Consider the following 21,280-nt stretch of genomic DNA (forward strand, 5'->3'; position numbering starts at 1 on the left):
TGCCTAGAAAAACTTGTAACTGTGGCTGAATGGTAGCAAGGACCAAGGACAATGGACTATTCCCTACAGGAACTCCGTGCCAGCTGAGCCTTGACACTCTTTTCTGCAATGGATGTCATAGGAGAGCTCTGCTCTTCCCAAACCAACAGAACATGGGCAAGACAAACCAGATCTATTTATGTTATTGACCTCACTGCCATGTGATGGTGGCAGACAGAGCTGTGATGCATCTCAGGAGAGGCAACCTTGCTAAAAAGGCTTGGTAAAAATACCTGGCCTGATATCCTTTATTTTACCTTTTTTTTCTTCCTCTTAAACAAAGTCTGGATGCTTTCTGAAAGCTGGGACTGCTAAGCAGGATCCAGCTGAATTCACCTGAGCTGGTGCAGGGCACTCTTTTTGCAAGCTGGCTGATCACAGTGATCCCATTGTGGGTGGCCCCTGGAAAGCTCCAGGGATACTTCAAAGGAAATGCATTGAGATGGGGGAGGACAATGGGAAGGAATTTGCATTTTAAATATGACACATCCATGAATGAATAATAAGGGATTTGTAAGGCTGGCCACCAAGAATTAAAATCATTGGTGCTACAGTTAATTCTTCATGCCTGTTTTCCAGTGATATTGACTCACAGTTTCTTCCAGCAGAGGCTTTAGGCAGCCAAAACGATTAAAGCAGTCCATCAGTTAAATACCAGGCTACTCTGGGGAAGGTGGAGCCCAGAACTTAATTTCATGACACCTGAAACCTTCTAATCAGCAGCTGGACTTCTATAGATGTCAATCTTAGGAATGGCATGAAGCAGTTTTCCTAATACTCCTTTACAATAGAAGTAATGGTGACTTTTATTTTTTTTTTTGTTTCCTTTCCACTAGATTTCTAGATTTTCAATACTTCATGTGTAGCAGGTTGTGATACTCATCAGGAGTAACTCAGCTGCACCTCCTCTGTGCTTGGGCCCTACAGTGCTGTGAGAGAAATCGGAGAATGAAGCAGTGCATTCACTGATGTGTGAATTCATGTGTAAATTCACATCCTTCATTAGTCCTGGCCTCGTTACTGTGAGCATTTTAATGTCCTACAGGATTCAGAGCCCATATCTCATTTATAGCCCCCCAAACACCAGCCTTCCAGTAAGAAAAGTCTCCTATGACACTGCACATGCTGAGAAACCTCAGTGATGAGCACAGCACAGGAACCCTATCAGAAATAATTAAATAATTAATTAAAAATAAATACATTAAAAAGTAAAAAAATAATTAGCCTCATCTTTGAGTCTCAAGCAACTCCTCCCCTTAGTGACCAAACTGCATCCTAACAATGACTAGTTTGGAAAGGAAGAGATTTCTTCTCTCCTGTCATCAGAGTAACAATTAGAAGATGGATTTATCATTAAATCCTATCTAACCAAGCACAGTTGGGTGCAGGAAGTTCAGCTGACAGAGGATGGAGAAGATGATGCAGTTGAAATAACTGTGTGGCAATAAAACAGGAGGAGTCGTGGTCCTGTGCTTTAAAGTTCTTTGTTGTGGACTTTCAGTGTGATAGTGGGAAAATTGCTAAACTGTGTGCTGCTGTTTCCTCAGTCACTAAAGCACAGTTAATATCATGTGCTTTCAAAAGCATTTAGAGGCCTCCAGATGAGAGATTGTGCTGCACAGCAGACAGAATACTTCTGCTTTTGATGATTATTACTATTATTATAGGGGGAAAAAAAGGACAAAACCAGGGTTGTTTCCTCCTCTGTAGTTTCCAGTATCATTTACAAAGGAAAATAGAAAGCTATTTCTGGAATCATTCAAGGCATAAAATAAGAGCATAACTAGTACCTCACCTGAATATTATTTTGAATTTTAAATTATTCAGAAAAAAAAAGAAAGAATTAACAGAAGACACAACACTGCTTCTGATGGCTGAAGGCAAATTATATATGATGCCATTTGAGCTACATTTTCAAGGTAAATTTCAAAGAAAGAGGTATGAAGCATAAACAAGAATTTAATTTTAGACACCTTATTCTAATATTTGCCTTATATTTATCTTTCAAATATAAAGAAGAAAATAAAAATATTTTTCTGCAGAAGCACCACATTCTTCTTGTGGAGTTCTGTCCATTTTATTGAGAAAGAGTCACATTACAATAAAAAAATGCAGCAGTCATAGTTCCAGGTACAGACTCCATGAATATGGAGCTGGATTCTGTAAAATATTTGGCATTCAGTAAAGAGTAAGTCATTTTGGAAGGTACTAAAATGCTGTTCCTACTCTCTGTTTTTTTTTTAGCAAAGCCAAGTAGAAATGAACACAAAGCGCTGGAACAGTTGGAATGAAGCAGGCCGGAAATCTGAACTTCACACTGGCATGTTGCAAGTTTTTGAGGACTATTTTGAAGTAATTAATCATTTTTGTTTACCTGATGTCCTGACTATAACACCAGGGCTGAAGAAAAAGACCAGTAATTTGTAAATAATAATAAACTAGACAGTCCATTTTGCTATTTGATATCTAACTGGCCTCTTGCCTACACCCATGACCAGTTTGTCCTACTCTGTATTTTGTCCTCAGTTTTAGCCATGGGTTCTTCCCAAATACATGGGATAAAGCTCTATGCACTTCACCATCCTCACTGTCCAGCTGGGTTAATTAGAGGAAGTAAGCAGGAAAAATTGAATTAAACTCCATGGCGGATTTTTTTTAAACTTTGCAATGCTATAATTGGCTTCTTTAAATACTTCTTGTTCTTTTTTTTTCTCATCAATTTTCTTCAGTGTCCTTAAATAGGTCCCATCAAAAATCATAGTTGTGGACTCCTCTCCTCTCCTCTCCTCTCCTCTCCTCTCCTCTCCTCTCCTCTCCTCTCCTCTCCTCTCCTCTCCTCTCCTCTCCTCTCCTCTCCTCTCCTCTCCTCTCCTCTCCTCTCCTCTCCTCTCCTCTCCTCTCCTCTCCTCTCCTCTCCTCTCCTCTCCTCTCCTCTCCTCTCCTCTCCTCTCCTCTCCTCTCCTCTCCTCTCCTCTCCTCTCCTCTCCTCTCCTCTCCTCTCCTCTCCTCTCCTCTCCTCTCCTCTCCTCTCCTCTCCTCTCCTCTCCTCTCCTCTCCTCTCCTCTCCTCTCCTCTCCTCTCCTCTCCTCTCCCCTCTCCTTAATTTTCCAAAGGACATTTACCCAGGTCTGTGCAAAGCCATCAGGAAGGAGCAGGCAGCTCCCAAAGCTGTTTCATCATCTGAGATAAGATTAAAAGAGAGGCAGGACTGCTCAGCCTCTATTTATAGCTACAATTTTGGCTGTCTGAAGGAGAGTTCAGAGAGCTCACTGAGGCTGAAAATCTAACTTTTAAATGGACAAGTTCAAGATTATGAATTTGACTTTCTTTGTTTGACTCCAGTCTGTCTTTCCTTAGGAATCCTTACAGCTGGCTCACATGGGGATTTTTTTTCTTTTTTTTTTTTTTTTCATGAAATGAGGTATAAGAAAGAAAAATTGATGCTAAATATCAACACTTTCCTCATGCAGGGGTCACAATCAATATTTGACCCAACACAGCAATGAAATTATTAGCCGAGGTTGGTGGTGGGGGAATACATTTACACCTGAAATCCCTTAGATAGTGCGAAATACACTGGAGTGGAAAAGAATGAAACACTACTAAACCCAAACAAAATTATCAGCATGAAGACAAACGACCTACTGCAACCCAATAAAATCAATTCCCCAGCAGCCCCAATAGGTGGGACCAGTGTGCTTTAAACACACACAGAAGAGTTCCTGGTACCTATCCAGAAATGAGCAGATCAAATTAATCCCCAAAGCACTTCTGCTGAAATCACCAGATTTATGCCACAGATATTTTCCCTTCACTTATCTAAACATATACTTTGAAAAGAGTATGGTGCAAATAAAATCTCTTTGAGCTTGAATGGCGAGAGCTTGGGAGCAACTGACACAATTGTGCTTCACTAACAGCCTCCAGCAAATGTCTTAATCTCTTTATATCTCAGTTTTGATGCCATTAAAACAAGAATATTGAAAGTTCTGCTCCTCAGAGGGGTGCTCGGAGTGTAAGCTGATACCTGCTGGATGAAAGGTGTGCAGGGCTTTTATTTACATTTGTGTTACAGCCCCTTCAATGCAGCACACAGGTTTACTGTCCATTATTAAAAGAATGTGAGGCAAACAACACTGTTCAGCACTAAATTTCTATTCATTCTAACAAAAAGAGTACCTGGATTCTCATCGAATTGCAGAACTGACAACCTGGGCTCACTTCATACCAGCCTCCATGATAACCTTTTATAAATCCGTTTTTAATTTATTATTTTTTTTACACTTGGCTACATTGCAATTCTGCTGCCTCTTGCTCAGAAATCAAACCCTTGGTCTCAGCCTTTGCAAAACCTGATAGTGCATTTCTCATTATGTCCACAGTAATTTCAATTATTTCCCTTTGTCTAAGACTTCCTTATGCTTTGGTGCCTGTGGACATTTTAAGTAACTACCTTTTTTATTAGCTGACTCAACACATGACAGATTATTCTGTCCAGCTCTTCTCCTTAGGTCCTTTTATCAGCCTAAGTCCTTATGTGACCTCTCTTAATGTTCCTGTATTATCTGTGAGGGTGGAAGCACTCAGAGATTTGACATAAAAACACACCTTTGGGTCAGAGATTTACACCCATTTTTAGAAGAACTGACCCAAACGACCCAAATAATTGAAACAATTTTGTCCAAACGCCACTGTCCAAATCTGGGAAAGAGAAATGAACAAAAAAAAATGGGCTGATTTCCCATGGAAAAGGACACGTCAAAATCGAGATTTAAGCTGGGATTGTCACTTTTTGATCCAGTTCCTTATCAGTCATCAAATTGGTCCTTCAGTCCAAAGAATGAAAATAAAATATAGGTTTTGTGCATTCTGGAACCTAATTACTTGATTGTTTCTTGGGGTTTTCTTCTGTAGAAAGAGAAAGGCTGAAGTCCCTCAGCCGGGGTTGCTTTTCTTGCAGAAGCATTTTCCCTTTTTTCAGTGTCTCACTCTGGTCCCCAACAACACCAGAGCAGTCTAATATTTAAAATCTGTGCTACCTGAAGGTTTCTCTATGGTAGAGCGGACATTCTCAGGCAGAACACACCATTTTCCTTCTGCCCAAGAGTCTTCCTAGGGGTGAATGCCTCAAGGCCATTTCCATTCCATTCCATTCCATTCCATTCCATTCCATTCCATTCCATTCCAATTATTCTATCCTCTCCCTTTTTTGAACACCACCATGCCTTTGAGAAACCTTACCACAAATCCACCTCTCCTTGCTGTCTCTCTGGGGACTCAAACACAGAAGTTTCAGGCACAATCTACCACAGCTATTCCAAAACTTTTCCCAACTGAAGCTAAAAAAATCTCTACACCTCTTGCAGCAAATTCTGTGGAACATCTTGGCTTGTGCTCTCGTCCTCCTTAGCAGAGTGTAATAATGTGGGTACTTCCAGAGACAGAAACACAGGAAAAACGGATAGAAACATCTTAGGACCACAAAAGAACCACACAGGTGCCAGAAAAGACTCAGAGTAAGGAACTGCAGGTTTTGTTAAAGTAACAAAAGACATGTAATTTAGCCCTGAGGCCAGAGAAATGTTCTTGGTATTTTTAAAATCAGCAATACACCTGAGGCCGCTGGAGGTCTGGCCTGAGCTAGAGCAAGGGCTGTGAATGGAGAATACACAAATGTTTACACTCAAGCATAATTTAGTCTGCTTTTCAGTGGCATGGCAGGCAATTTTCCTGACTGTAGCACCATTACACTGAGTTCTCAACTCTTCTTCTCCCCCAAGAAAAGCAACAGCAAGCAAAGTTTGTGTCTGGAGAAAAATCCTCATTAACACACTGAAATAAGTTGGGTATATTGTGACATTTTCAAGAGCTCTTCCTCCCTCTAGGATTAATTTCTCCAGGAATTTAAGTCAAAATGCACAGAAAAGAGACATTGCTTCCAATGAGTGGCTCTTCTGTCAAAAGACAAAAGGATGAGATAACACATAAAATTTTCCCTAACCCTGAAACAACCTGCTGAAAAATCAAAGCCTTCCCTTCCTTCTAACATAACATCCTCACCTGAAAAACAGCTTCTTTGATGGAATTGTTTCTGCTGTCTCTGGTTCTGGATACTGTGAGTTAAAAAAGAAAAAAATTCAGAAACTAATATTAAGTTCAGAACAAGTCTTAGTGATCTCACTAAATGCTAATCGAGTTTTAATGCTGTTTTCATTAACTTTGTGCCCTTTCATATAAAGCTGGAGGGCTACTCAGTGATAAGAGAGCCCCACCAATAGAGTCATATGAATGGATGCTAAATGCAAATTCTGGAAGCACTGGGCAATGCTCACAGCAGGGCTTTGACAGGATAAAGATTTTATGGAGTGTCACATCAGGACTTGAGGAGGCTGAATATCAAGAGTAAAAGCAACAGCAGGAAAAAATGAAAGCAAGAAGGACTCTGAAGTGATGAGGGTTTTTTTTTTCGTGTTTTTTTTTTTTGGTTTTTTTTTTTTTTTTTTTTTTTTTTTTTTGGTTGGAAACCACAATTAAAAAAATATCTTTCTACTGTAAGTAGCTAAAAACCCAGTAAGAAGGAAGCTCATCAAAAGGAGATTAAAAATAAGAATCAAAATCTGACAGAGAGCAAAACCCTGCCTTTCACTGAAAAGCCCAAGACAGGCTGACAAAATATTTCTGGCCTAAACTTTCCCAACATGTTTCAGCAAGGGATTTGGTTCTCTGAGCTGCAGCATCGAGTGTAAAGCTTTGGCTGATTATTTTGTGGCAGGGGTTGGATGAGGAACTCGTACTTAGGCTGGCAGGAGGAAGAACTCTTATGAACAGGAGAGTCTTACAAAACCAAAATGGACCTGCAGAGACCTCAGAACCCCTTCAAAGAGAGCTGGAGAGGGATCTTTTCCAAGGGCATAGAGGGATAGGACAAGAATGAATGGTTTCACACTGCCACAGAGCAGGCTTTGATTGAATACTAGGAGGAAATTCTTTACTGTGAGGGTGGTGAGACACTGAAACTTCTCTGGAAGTGTTCAAGGCCAGGTTGGATGGGGCTTTGAGCAACCTGGTCTGGTGGAAGGTGTCCTTGCCCATGGTGGGATGTTGGAACAAAATGGAGTCAAAGGTCCCTTCAATTTCAATTTCACAGTGGATGAGAGAAGAAACATGGTGCAGTGCCCTGGAAGATGAAAATCTCTTTTCCTGGCTACTGCAGCTTTTCTCCACTGTGCCTGTGTGCACCAAGAGCTCACCAGGAAAAACATTATATGGACTCACAGTGGGATTTTCTGTTCCCATGGAAGTAAGATCATTAACTTCCCTGGTGTTTAGACAAAAACAGCCCTCATGACCACTCATTATAAACAACACAAAAGAAAGAATGGCCACCTTTTTGACTTCGGAAAATGTTTCAAAGGGAAAGCATTCAGCACTTATTCACAGAAATGGAGAGTAATCTTAAAGCCCTTTCTTTTGAATTGAAACAGCTGAAACCAACAGTATCCAATTTGCACGGTGTTTCATGGTGCAAATGAAATGAAACTAAATTGGTTTTAGCAAAGAAAGTGGTCATACAATCAGAATGGCATGGGTTGGAAGGGACCTTTAAGATCATCTCACTCCAACCCCCTGTCATGGGCAAGGATGTCACCCACTGGATCAGGTTGCTCAGAGCTCCATCCAACCTGGCTTTGAACACTTCCAGGGATAGGGCAGCCACAACTTGTCTGGGAAACCTGTTCCAGTGCTTTACCATCCTCTGAGTAAAGAATTTCTTTTGAACATGTCATCTAAACTTGCTCTCTGTCAGTTTAAAACCACCTTCCCTTGTCCTGTCACCGTACAATAAAAGTCCCTCTCCCTTCTTTTTATCAGCCCCCTTTAAGGTACTGGAAAGTGCTCTAAGATTTTCCCAGAACCTTTTCTTCTCCAGGCTGAACAACCCCATACCTGTCTGTCTGACACAGATATGAATAGAAGAACACACATACACACACAGATTCATGCACATAATACCTAATCCTGTTAGTACTTTTTCCTTCAGCTCCAAGAAAATGGAAGGCTCCAAGGAATGGCTGGCTGTGTGGCTCTTGCACTTTCAGTCCTCTTCATAGCTGGAGAAATCTTTATGTTTATCCCTGACTGTAATAATTTTTGTGAGATTTTTTTTCCACACACCAACTTCATGATTTTTTTTTAATGTTGCTGGTTACTCCAGATTCCAGGTGCACGTGTGCGTGTGCACATGCCTGGGTGTGCTCTAGCAAAAAAAATGAACGTTGAGTTCACCTAAAAAAACCCCACCCACAATAGAAAATTGAACTGAAATTACCACACCAAAATGCTAGCAGGTTCTAAAAATCAGTATATCCACAATTTTAGAAAGGAAACCCTAAGGCCATGGCCTTTCCTCACCCACATTTTTCAACAGTTGTGTGAGACTCAAATTTGGCTTTATCCCTGTGAGAATGAAGCACAGGAATACTCCTGAATGCTGTCACATTGGTTCCTTTAATCTTCACAAGGGTGAAGGAGAACAGTTTAGGGCTCTGCACAATATTCCTTCTAGCTTTAGATTTATAGGGTTAAATGAGAATTCAAACCTAGATCTTGCCTTAAACTCCGAGTAAGGATTTGAACCGGATTCCTGCCATAAACCAGGAGGGTATGAGACATGCAGGAGAGGTCACCATTCAATCTGTTTTGTAGTTGCTTCACTGTTCCAAAAGTGTAAATGACTGCTGAGACAGGCATTAAACAGGCCCAGTCCCATTGCTTGATAGCAATGACAGGAAGGAGAGGCAGAGTACTCAAATTCTGGTCTTTTCATCAGTAAATATTTAAGTATACATTGAAAGTGGAAAAGATGTAAGGAAAAGAAATTGATTCCTCCCTCCCTTTACCAAATTGAGCATTGTTCTATCTCTGAGATAATTTGATTAGATTTAAGGCAGAGTTGCTCTTTAGTTGCTCTTCAGATCAAAATCAAGAATGCATTAGAATTGGAGAACCTTCCCTGGCGATTTCTTGGAAAACCTGAGCCATGAAAAATCTGCCTCTCTTTGGTAGATATCAAACCCAGATGTGCCATGGATGAGGTACCCTCTGTCTCAGCCAGATACTGAGCAGGAGGCACAAGGAAACTCAGTTTTCCTTATAACAGCTCATTACAAGCAACAAAACAATAAATATTTAACGCAAATCCAGCCTGGAAAATTGGCTGTCCAATTATCTCTGGAAAATTGGTGAGTTTAACTGCATGTCAAGCTACTGTGATATTATTTGTTTATATTAAACAATAAACCATACTAGCCCTTTTTGACACAGGAAAAACAGATGTAAATTAATATATATGCCCGACTCAAGATTAGCATCTGCTAGTGCCCAGAAAAACTGTTGATGAAAAGCCACCACTAAGTAGTTCACAGTAAATACAGTGGAAAATTATCCAGGACCAAAGAAGAAAATCAGAAATTATTGCTAGCAGTAGATGGCAGAGAAACATTAAAAAAAAAAAAGAAGCAAAACTGGCTATTAAAAAATATTTTGTACTGATAAAATTAGCCTTAATGAACTATAAAATAAATAGGCCTTAATGACCTATAGCAGCCCCTTGCAATTATTTCTGTACTAATAAGCTTGGAGAATATATTTGCTTTATACTGGTCATTAACAAGGTATTCTTTGAAATATGTAATTCAGTAAAAAAGAAGTTGCTACCAATTAAAGGGATTCCAGAAAATTTTTGTGCTTATCACTCCACAGAAATATTTGAGTGCCAGAAGAGAAGATTTCCTAGGCCAGTGAATACCCAAGTTTGTTCAGCCAGCTGAAATGGAGGTTTTATAGCTCCTCTCTTGCATTACATTTCTTCTCTATTTGTCTTTTCAATACTGTGCTCTGGAAAAAATGTAAATAAACATTGGTCATTGGGATTGCCGTGTAAGAACATTTAATAGGAGTCCTTAATTGCATGTTGTAAACATAAAAGAAATGGCAGTTGTAAAACTGAGAACAATTTTGTTCCAAATAATCAACAAGAATGCCTCTTCATAGAGCAAACTCTTACAGGCATAGGACTATACATCAAAAAAAAAAAAAAACAAAAACCTACCAATCCGTGCAGGAATTGAAACATAGGAAATTCCATTTTTGGCTTAAGAAAAAAATCTTTTGTTCATTGGATAGGATTTTATGAAAAAGCAGACACCTTGAAAATATTGCACAAATGATGCAGCTCTTTTTTTTTTTTTCTGTTTTTTTCTTTTATTTTTTTTTATTTTTTATATCCGAAGAGCAGGCAGACAATGAAAAGGGATCAAATGATTGCTGTTTAAGAGCTACTGCTTGTCAGCTGAGAGGCAGTGATGGCTGGGATGTTATTCTTGGCAAGTTTTGATGACATGACATCAGAACTAATGCATTTCACTCTGCACTCTCAGCAGGCTGTGCATGGACAGCCAGGCAGTTCAGCTAACGAGAGGTAATTCAATCAACATCAGCAACTACAAATGGAAATCATCTCCCTCCACTCCACATCACTCTGTTTCAGTGCCAAGGAGCTTTGCCCATCTTCTGGGCTGGGATGATGAGATCCACGTGAGGTGCACAGCTGTAAATGTGGTGGCTCTTTGGACAAGACCCACAAATGCAGTGATTTCTGGTGACCTACTTGTGAGAGGAATCGAATGGTTTATGGACTATGCAGCAACACTGTAATGTGGAAAAACAAATCCCATTTCAGTGTAAAAATATGGCTGTTGAGGAATTAAGAATCTGTCAAAGCTCAAGCAACTTCCAAACCAAACTCAAAAGTAAAAAAACCATTTCTCCAGCAGTTTTTTAGGAAACAAAGTCTACTGGCTACTGAAGTGAAAAGTCTCCTTTTCCAGATACAGCTTAAAAGCCTATTTTGGGAGCTGAAGAACATTCTGTAAATCATCTCAATCATCTCTCATCAGAGAGATGATTGCAATTAAGAGGTTATGATCTACATCAAAGATATATAACAAAAATGTGGACATTTCTAGTTCTACTTGAGGAGGTGGAGAGCTAACAAAGACATGATTACAATTACATTAGAAAGAACACAGTAAAGAGGGAGTTTTAGAATTTTTATCTTATTTTTATAATTTTTATAACTTTATGGTTTTTTATTCCTTGTAGGAAAAGGAGGCCACCAAAACAGCCTTGAAGGAGCTTTGATTTCACTCTCAGTTTTAAAGGATAACTCCCAGATCATCGTGGTGGCTTGGAAAGAGTCACGTGGCTTCAAAGGAGAATTTAACAACCTGCAGCACATCATGGGATGAGGCCACATCCCAAAAAAAGGTTGACCACCACCACCAGGGCTTCAGAGGAAATGGCTGTGACAAAGGACAGCAATTCAAAGAGTACATTTAATCACTTGCAGTGATTTTCCTCAGCCTGTTGAACATCCCCGAGACAGCACTCAAATTTTGGCACTGAAGAAACAGAACAATCTTCCCATCTACCTCACCCTGAGAATCACAACACCAGACACACTGTCCCCTCGAACATCTTTCTTCACCAAGAGATAACCACAGATGTATTGCCTTTTTAAGAGTCCGCCCTGCTGGAATATGAGATTTTCCAGCTAAACTGACAAAATATTTATTCTTTAACAGACTTTTACCAAAGTAAACCTCTTGTGCTGATTTTCAGATTTTTTTCCAGACAACACTGATCCAAAATTACCTTGCTTTGACACCACCACCAAGGACAACAGTCAAGTTACACTTTCAAGGAGCTTGGATAACAACAAGAATCAGGCCCTGTCATGTAGGAAACGGCTCTGATGAACTTTGTTCTGTCCTATTCCCAAGAAAACCTCTGAGACTCTGTGATGAGTTGACCTTGACTAATCACCAAGCTGCTCTGTCTCTCCCCTTCTCAGCAGGACTGCAGCAGGGAGGATGAAGAAAATAAGATGGAGCAAAAAAACCCTTGGACAAGGTAAAGGCAGTTTAATAAGGCAGAAGGCTGCACATAGAAGCAAAGGAAAACAGGATATGTATTTTCTACTTTCCATCTACAGGCAGTGTCCAGCTGGCTGAGATGACTGGAATGATGATAAAACACTGAGAATTTGTGAGTTTTGCTGGATCAATACAGGCTAGAACAGAAACAGCCACCCCTGATCCTCCAAACACCAAGCTCTGCACCCAGTAGCAGCAATATCACCCATGTCCCCACCACACCCAGGCCAAGAGGAATTGCTCTCCACAGAGGAATTCCCTGCTTTAGCTTCATCAAAAAGAACCACACACCTTCCCATGCTGATTTCACTTCAAGCCCACTCACTCCACAGTCCATGGGCACCAGGATGAATGAGGGACCTTGTGCTGATCTTTGCTCTTGTGCCTCACAACAGCACAAACTCACTGCATTTTTGGGTCTCGATGAGACAGATAATTCCAGCATTGCCAACTGAAAATATCAGCTGGTACTGCTGCAGCGATGTGAGAGCAGTTTCTGACTCTGTGTTGCTCCCATAAAGAGCATAATCCTCCCTTCTCCTGGGGCTACTGATTTATGCCTCAGAGAACTCTCCTGAGCCATTAATCAGTGGAACTGCTCCCTGAGCTGAGCACCAATTGCTCCCTCAGACATCACTGCTCCTGAGGAACTGACACTTCCCATAGGGAAGAGGTCACTTGGCACTGACTCATTCAAATATTTTAGACTTACACTTATAACAATCTTTTCCAAGTTGAAACTGAAATTTTAGTCATCTAAAGACGCACTTGGGCTGGTGTTGTCCACAATTCTAGCTGAAATATCAGCTTTTTCACATGTTATTTCCTTAAACATCTGTGAATGGGACAGTAAGTGAAAGAAAACCCATTGATCAATGCGTCCATTTTTGTGCTGTTTCACAGTTCAAACTGAATGTGCTGAAAAGTCATCCTCCTCTTCCAGGTCCTTAGAGGTGTGTCAGGATGGTTTAAGTTTAAAAGAGTTACAAAGCATAAATAATTAGTGTCTTCAGAGTGCTTTGGGAAGCTCAGATCACAGACTTGGCATCCATCAGAAGGGTCAGCATTGTGCATTTAGTGGGAGTATCCCATTTTCCTACTGATGGCAAAGAAACCTGAGATGGGATGAAGAAAGCTGCTGGCTGTTCCAAGGTCCTCCTGACTTTGGAATCAAATCAATGAACTCAAGTTAATTGAGCTGCAGGAACTGTCTGCACAGTTAGGCAGACTCTTAGGCAAAGGTAATGTGATACATCCTCCCTTCGCTCTCTCACAGAGCTCATGACCTGGCGTTATGTGATACTTATAAAGGTCAAAGACCATAAGATGGGCAACAACCATAATGTGAAATACATTAAAACACAGTAACCTGACTGTGTGATGTCCCATCAAAACATTAATCTGCTTGAAGGTTTGTTTCAATAGCAAAAACTCAGAGAAATTCCTAGAAATGAATCTGCCTATTTCCTGGCACTTCTGCCTTTCTTGCCCTGTTATTTTGAGGGATTTTTTTTCTTTTTCACGAAGCAGACTCTTGTCTCTTAAAATTTCTTTTTCTACTAATAAGCATTTCTTTCCTCTGCACATTTGTGGCAGCACATTTTTATTGTGCTGTCAGGGAAATAATTTAGTAGAGAGAAGTGGAGATGTGGCCATTGGAATCAGGAAAGTCTTAAAGAATACAAATGTTAGCCTAATTTAAGAAATTGGGCCAAATCATATACCCAGGCCCAGTATATATTACTCAGTGAACATCCAGGTCTCACTTTTCAGATCTTAAATTTGAAGCAAAAAGTTACTGCAGAATCAGGATGTACCTCAGTCTTCTTGTCAGAGCAACAATTGAGCAGGGATGCCAGGATCCGAGCAATTAATTATAGGCTAAAAGACAAGAACTGAAATGACAAGAATTGACACCTAACTCTAAATGTAGGAACTTTTTCAAAGTAATAGGATACAGGGGAAAAAAATATTACAGAGCTATTGATTCCTGATTGTGCTGCACAGCAAACACAGCAGCAGTGCCACAGCCAGGGCAGAGGGGTGAATTATTTTAGGATTTTAATGACAGCTGACAAAAATATTATGACCCTTACAGAGCTTGAAAGATTGAAACAAGGTTGAAAACTGAGCCACTCACATATTAAGCCACATACAGATGTGTGGTGAAAACAGAGACACCAAGAAAAGCCCTGTGATAACAATTTAAAAAGCAAAAGCAATACCAAAAAAAAACGAAACTCTCTGTGCTATGCCTTTATTTACAAAGTTCCTTAGGTTAAATTATTTCTCTGTTCAACACTGAGTAGGAACTGCTGTGCTTTAGCAGCCTGACATAGCCAGGGAGAGATGCACTGGGCAAATGTCAGAATTTCTGCTGTGTGTGTCAGGAGAGGGTGCCCAGACTTGTCTCCTGCTTGGAAGGAACAACAGACCTGCAAAGGCCAAGTGCCACAGAGCCACCTGCCAATCTTTCCCTCTCTGCCACCCCGACCCTCACGACCCCCACACGCAGGGTTGTGGTGCTGTGACTGCATTTGTTGGTGGCAAGAGGGGCAGCACACAGGGAGAGTGTAGTGGCACTAAAATAATCCAGCCAACTCAAAAAGCGTAAGGTCTGAAAGAAAAACAAACGCCAAGGATGGGCTGTGTAAAATCAGCTGTCTGAACCTCATCCTCATTGATCAGGTTACATAAAACACTTAACCACATTAGAAACCCATAAATGAACTATGCAAGGAAATCTGTAACTGTGAGGGAAGGGAAAAATAATCCAAACTAAACCAATATTTTCTATTTTTCTATGATAATTCAATTTAAATTCAAAACAAGACAGTTGCATATTCGGGAAACACACACTTGAAGCTTGATTATTACTTTTTTTACATGGACTACAGCCCAATTAAGGAGACACTGTACAAGATGTTAAATGAGATATTAGAAAGAAAATCTTTACTGTGAGGGTGCTGAGGCCCTGGCACAGGTTGCCCAGAGAAGCTGTGGCTGCCCCATTCCTGGAAGAGTCCAAGGTCAAGTTGGATGGGGCTTGGAGCAACCTGGGATAGGGGAAGGTGTCCCTGCCCATGGGTTGGAACTGGATCATCTTTAAGGTGCCATCTAAACTCAATCTAAAATCATTCTATGATTCTAAGGATTTTATGTCTATACATTCAAGATTACATGGAGACTGTGATCAGAGTGCAACTCGTCACTGAGGGTAGTTAGTATTTTATAAGTTTAGGATGGTTCAAAATCCAAATGGTCAAATTATCAAAAAAGGAATGAATCAATGAAATTAAAGATTTAATAACTTGTCTCCTGTGTCAGAAAGGCTTTGAGCTTCAAGCTGCTGAATGCTGAGAGAATCTGTTGAGTCACACCCCACAGGATTTAAGTAATTTACATGGCAAAGTGTGTGTGCTCAGTCCAGTAACCTTTATCAATGTGTCTTGGTAAGGGTGAAGGCATCTTCTGCTGCTTCCAAGAACAGGGCTCATTCAAGTCATCATTGATTCTCTCTTTCTTGGGCTAATGGCATTGAGAGGATGAAGTTGTTATTGAAAACCATATTTTCCAGCTGTCACATACATGCAGCATCTTTCTCAGTTTGTCACCTCCATTTTCTTATAAAGAAGGCTCCAAACTTAGGATTCCAACAGTCTTGATTGTCACTTTGGATAAGTGTGCACTCATGCAAATGAGTCAAAAGAAGGGCACAGAAGGTCTGTCTAGCTGAAATATTGACACTATCCAAAAAAGCTTCCTTCAGACTGCTCTTGCAATCCTGTCCTTTTGAATGGTCGCTGATGCTGATGGAACAGTAAAAAAGAGCAGCTGCAATGTTGCTCCAAGATGTGCACAATGTGACCCAAAAGTTCCTGGGCTATTTTCCTAAGGTGTCAGCAAACAAATGTACAGACACAAGTCCTCAGGAGTTTCTCTGCATTCACTGCAGACACTTTCCTCTCTCTCTGCCAGACAAAACTGCCCCAAGGGAGCAGTGACACACTTATGGCAGGGCCCTCGACAGGCAGAGTCAGGGCTGGGAGCTCTCCTGAGCAGCTGCTCTCTCTCTGAGCCAGCAGCCAACGATGGCACAATTACTTGGGAAACTCACAGGGAAAACTGCTTTTGACTTTCCAAGATTCATCAAGTGATCTCTCCTATGGAAGGAATGGGCTTGTCTGTCCAAGCCATGTCTGATCCGTGGTGCGGGGAAAAAATTCTTCTTTTGAGAAGAGCTGTTGACTCAGTATCATTATTGCAAAAGCAAAAACATTAAGAAATTGAAAACAACCCAAAAATGTAAGAATACTTTCTATGCTAATGATAAAAACAGTAATTACTAATCATAGATATTAATGGCATAATTTCTTTAATTCACTGAATAGTGACCTTCATATTTCTTATCACCAGCCATGAAAGTTAAAGAAGCCTAACTTTAATATCCTGCAACTGGGATTTAAACCACAGGAATGGAGTGGCTGGAGCTTTTTCTTCTGGTTCCTTACTGATCCAGTATGGAACAAACATTTTGAGGAGATGTTAAGTGGAAGTTCTTGCCATTCTTTACCAAACTTTATATTCTATTTAGTGATACGTCCTGTGCCAACCAGAGTATTTACTAATTAGTTCCCTCACTTGCTTTCCTCACTTTATTTTGTCTGAAGTCATGCAGAGCTGTTACACATTAAACCCCAGCTGTTCCTTATCTCCTTAAAATGTGTAAGAGAGCTTTATACAAACCTGTTTCTTGTGGTAATCTTTATATACCATGGATTTTTTTAAAAAATCTGTTTGCATAAAAATTCAGAATAGAATTTCATCTATCACTATGGACACAGAAACCCTGAAAACATCCTGGTTTAGAAGTACTCAAAGCATAAATACGAAATCTGCTGCACACCAGTAGGGCTAAGCCAGACTAGGAACCATTTATAAAGGTCAGAAATCATCATTGTTCCAGTATAACTCAATGCAGGTCCTGCCTCCAGTTCTACTGCTGCAGAGTAACTCCTGTTTTAGAAGCTCAATAATTAGTTTCACAACTGATGATGAAAAGTAGAGCATGATACTTTTCCTGGGGCTTTCATTAGTATCTCTAGGTTCACTTCCTTCAAGACATGGATCTCATAACAGGAGATTAATTTTAGTTTTCCAACGGAGTTTTATTGTAAGATTTTGTTCTCTGACTTTCTCCACTAAAGGGATTTTGATTAAAATGTGCCTAGACGTAGTCAACTGATGATAAGATTTGTAATTTCCAGTAGATAGGAATATTTAACTATACTAAAATAAATTGTGTTATATTACAGATTATCCTGATGGAACACATTTCCAAACTAATGCAGAGTAAAAGCAGAGTGATGCGATTAAAATCATTGTAGTTGGTCTAGATTTAAATTACCAGGACAGATCCCTGTTTGCACCCATAAGCACCCATAAGCATCTCTTCTATAAAAACAAGATAAAAAAATATATAGAAATGATAGATAGCTGGAAGATAGATAGATAGATAGATAGATAGACAGATAGATAAATATGCTGTAAGAACATCAATATTCAGTCAATTAAAGGTCCATTTCACCAATGTCATCCTTGCTTCAGGGCTGGCCAAACACCTAAGTAAAGATTCAAGTGTAGCAAAATATTTCTACCTATTTGTCTTAGCAATGACGTAGGGCTTGTGGTCATCCTCATCCAAACCAGTGAGATGGTTCTTGACATCCTTCAACCATTTTTATTCTTTTTTTATTTTTTTTTATTTGTACAGCTCCTTCTTGTACCCAGATTTTGATGACCACAATGTCATGGCAGAAGTGCCAAAGCTGAAGTGTGAACAATCATCTTTCTATGATGGTTTTGAACCAACTCCTTTTAGTTCCCAGTGGAAAGAAGGCATTCAGAAGCCTCATCCTCATGTGGAATGAGAGCATTTTCAACTGAACCCTTGTTAAACAAAAGAATTAACAAAATCTCTCAATTCTTTGTCTTTCCCAAGGATAGTTTCACAGGAGAGTTGCTGGCTGCAGGAAAAGTCCCATTGCTGCTTTTGGGTTTTACCAGATGGGACCCCTGCCCTCGCAGCAGGCACACAGCCCCCTTTGGGAGGTAGAAAATCTGTAAATCTGATATCCTCTCCTTGAACAATGGCCTGGCAACCTTTTAAAGAAGGAGAAACCCAGACATGCTTTGCATCAGAAAGAGAATATCACAAATAATTGATGAGTCATTCTCCCAGGGCAATGAGGGAAAAGAAAGGAAAATATTTTTTGTGTCTTATACTTTAAATCACATTTGGTTTTACAAAGTAAACATGCTATAGGTGAAACTTCACTAACAGGACGTAGTTGCTTTGATAGCTCACCCATATGCCTAAGGCTACAGCCCAATCCTCCTACTAGAGACCAATATTCCTTCTAAGTGTAGATCCAGAGCAAAGATCACCAAAAATCCATTTTTATTTTTCATCCCTACTGAAACCTCCAGTTCTTTGTCTTCCTGCTCCTCAGGAGGGTCTCTGGAACATCTCAGAAGATAAAGACATTTGGGAACACCTCAGGGCTGTTGGATTGCCCTTGCCCCTGCTCCAGCCTGGAGTCTTTAAAACTGCTTCTGCATCTCTAACTCCTAATCTTAATAATTAGGATCCATTAGTTAGCATTGCTATGAGATTCCTGTAAAATCAAACATGACACAAACAGCAGAGAAAGGATCATATGTTGTTTTGTTGGAATATCACCTTGGCTTAATTTTAAGGTTCCATTAAAAATCTCTCTAATACCCTTTAAAAGTAAATATTTTAGTGTGCCAGACCTGACTCTGCAGGTGACGATATTGTTTTCCTTACCATGATCAGCTTCCTAAACTGTCTTTCAGGCACCTTAGAGAGTATGATAAAAGACTTGGCCAAAGGGTTTTACCTGTGCAAAGCGCAACCAAGTCAGCGCTTGACAGAGACCGCGATGATTATGACAATGAGCAGCAGAACAGCCAAAGCGATGGAGAGAAGGCAGCACTTCATCTTCCTGGCTCGCAGCTGAGGGGAGAAAGACAAGGAAATTAATTCATGGAGATTAAATCCACTAAGAAATGTTATTTTTCCCATTGAAAGAATTTTTTGGAACAAGCTGAAGCACCATAGAGAGTTTCTTTATTTTTCAGGACTGACTTATCCTTCTGGATAATCCAGATTTCTCCTCCTGGATACAATCCCCTTTTTCCACAATACTTTCTTTCCTGCTTAAATCACTGTGTCAAACTAAATTTCCAGGCTCTGCTTGGAGGGCTGAACTTGGGTAAGGCCACTCAGTTTGCTTTTGGTTTGGGGGTGTTGGAGCTGCATCTGGCTGCCAGGAGAAAACTTCCCCCTGCAAGAGAAAAAGTCCCCTCTCCACTCTTCTGTGCAACGAAATTGAGACAAGCACTGACATGGGCTGTTCACAGGGCAGGCAAATGTGCTTCCAGTGTTAACCAACCTGGCCTCATTCACTTTCAGATATGGTAAAAGTGATTCTACAGAGTTTTAATTTTGATGTCTGTTTCTACTTCAACCCATCAGTCTTCCTAGTAACCTCCATGGATGCGATGTTGTTTATTCCTATTTAAAATCTTTGCAGAAAATTCAATTCCCCTTCCTCCTTTTTAGATGGATTGGAAGAAAGGTGTTTCCATGATCTCACAGTGTAAGGAGTTCTGGTATCCAATACACACAAAAAAGTAACTTCAGAAATCCTTAACTTGGACATTTCCCTTGAGACCAGATCAACTGGTCCTCCAGCCACCAGAGTTGATAACATCAACTTCATGTGACAAACCAGTTGCTTTATTCCAAAATCCTTTACCTTCCATACAACTGAAGCAACACTTTCACAGGAGAGATGTGATGTTAACGTTACTACTATTATCCACTTTTCCTTCCTTTCCCTAACTGCTGCAATCAGATCTCCCAGTCTGCCTTGGATTATTCTCTAACTGCTTTACATCACTCTGCACTGCATTTCCCACAGAGCCATTGCTCCCCAGCTGTTCTGTTCTGTTCTGTTCTGTTCTGTTCTGGGGATGTTTTGGTCTCTTACACTGCAAAGGACAGGAGACTCATCTCTTCCATTGGTGCTCCAAATCCTGTCCTTCATTCCCTCTCAATGCCCAACAAGCTGGAGAAGCACTTCCAGCAGGGAACAGTGATGCATGACCTGTCCTCTCTTTCAGAATCAACCACCAATCAAACTGTGGTTTTACAAAAGTGTGGATTTGCAGACTACTATTTTTTGCACCTTAAAATGCTGTACTGTCCTGCCTCCCTAGCAGATAATCAGTGAATCATTGTGGCTCTCCATCAGCTTTTCAATCACTCAAATAGATAGGTTTTCTTTGATTTGGATGAGGAAAAAAAAAAGTTTCAAATATATCATTCCATGTGCATTTGTGAAGAGGGATCTTTTTGTCAGGCATGCTAGGAGGGAGCATGTGAAAGGACACAATTCCACTTCCTAAAACCCCTACTTTGGAGCACAGATTTTTTTCATGCTTTTCCATCAATTTACTGTGACTGTGGGGGAGAATATGAGTGGGCAAAGTCCCACAGAAATTATTGTAATGGAGCCCTGGCACAGGTTGCCCAGAGAAGCTGTGGCTGCCCCATCCCTGGAAGTGCTCAAGGCCAGGTTGGATGGGGCTTGGAGCAACCTGGGATAGTGGAAGTTGTCCCTGCCCATGGCAGGGGTTGGAATGAGATGATTTTTAAGGTCTCTTCCAACCTAAAACATTCTGTGATTCTCTGTTTTTCTTTAACCTTCTTTTTTTTTTTTTTTTTCCATGCACAAAAGAATGTTTCTTCATAGCAGATCCTCACCTAACACTTTAATTTCTTCAGAAGAAACTGCAGTGCATCCTGAAAGCTCAGCCCATGAGACAACAGACTTACTACTGCTTTCCCTTTAATTTTAACCTTCATTAATTCCAAGTCAAACCAGGAAACCTCTGCTTCAAACTGCCGACTTTCAAAGGCACTTGGGTGTCCTTGTCCACTTCTAAAGTCAGAGCCTGTGTTTGGTCAGCAGAGGATGCTAATGGGTCATTTAGCTTCAAGCAGAATTCTCAAATAGTCCATTAAGAGCCTCAAAGAGTGCAGTTATCACTTCACACGGCTTTTCCATCATTCCCTTTGCAGAGAGATTCTCTTCTTTTCCTCTTTTCCAGCATTACAAAGTCCGAGTCACTCTTATTGTGGATTTGCACAATCT

At 40.4% G+C, this 21,280-nt stretch overlaps 1 protein-coding gene across 15 annotated transcripts in view; it reads right to left on the minus strand.

Annotated features, from left to right (window-relative positions):
- Positions 1-21,280, minus strand: part of TSNARE1 (t-SNARE domain containing 1) — a 456,023-nt gene that overhangs the window by 38,551 nt on the left and 396,192 nt on the right. For 14 of the 15 annotated variants that reach the window (XM_053939861.1, XM_053939852.1, XM_053939854.1 and 11 more), the window contains one exon: positions 18,959-19,074. In XM_053939861.1, coding sequence (XP_053795836.1) covers positions 18,979-19,074 — 96 coding nt within the window. In that variant the 3' untranslated portion in view covers positions 18,959-18,978. Of the gene's footprint in view, positions 1-6,009; positions 6,153-18,958; positions 19,075-21,280 lie in introns of those variants that run through there. The other variant, XM_053939833.1, reaches the window with a different exon arrangement.

The sequence above is a fragment of the Vidua chalybeata genome, chromosome 1 (assembly GCF_026979565.1).
Source record: "Vidua chalybeata isolate OUT-0048 chromosome 1, bVidCha1 merged haplotype, whole genome shotgun sequence".
Lineage (NCBI taxonomy): Eukaryota > Metazoa > Chordata > Aves > Passeriformes > Viduidae > Vidua > Vidua chalybeata.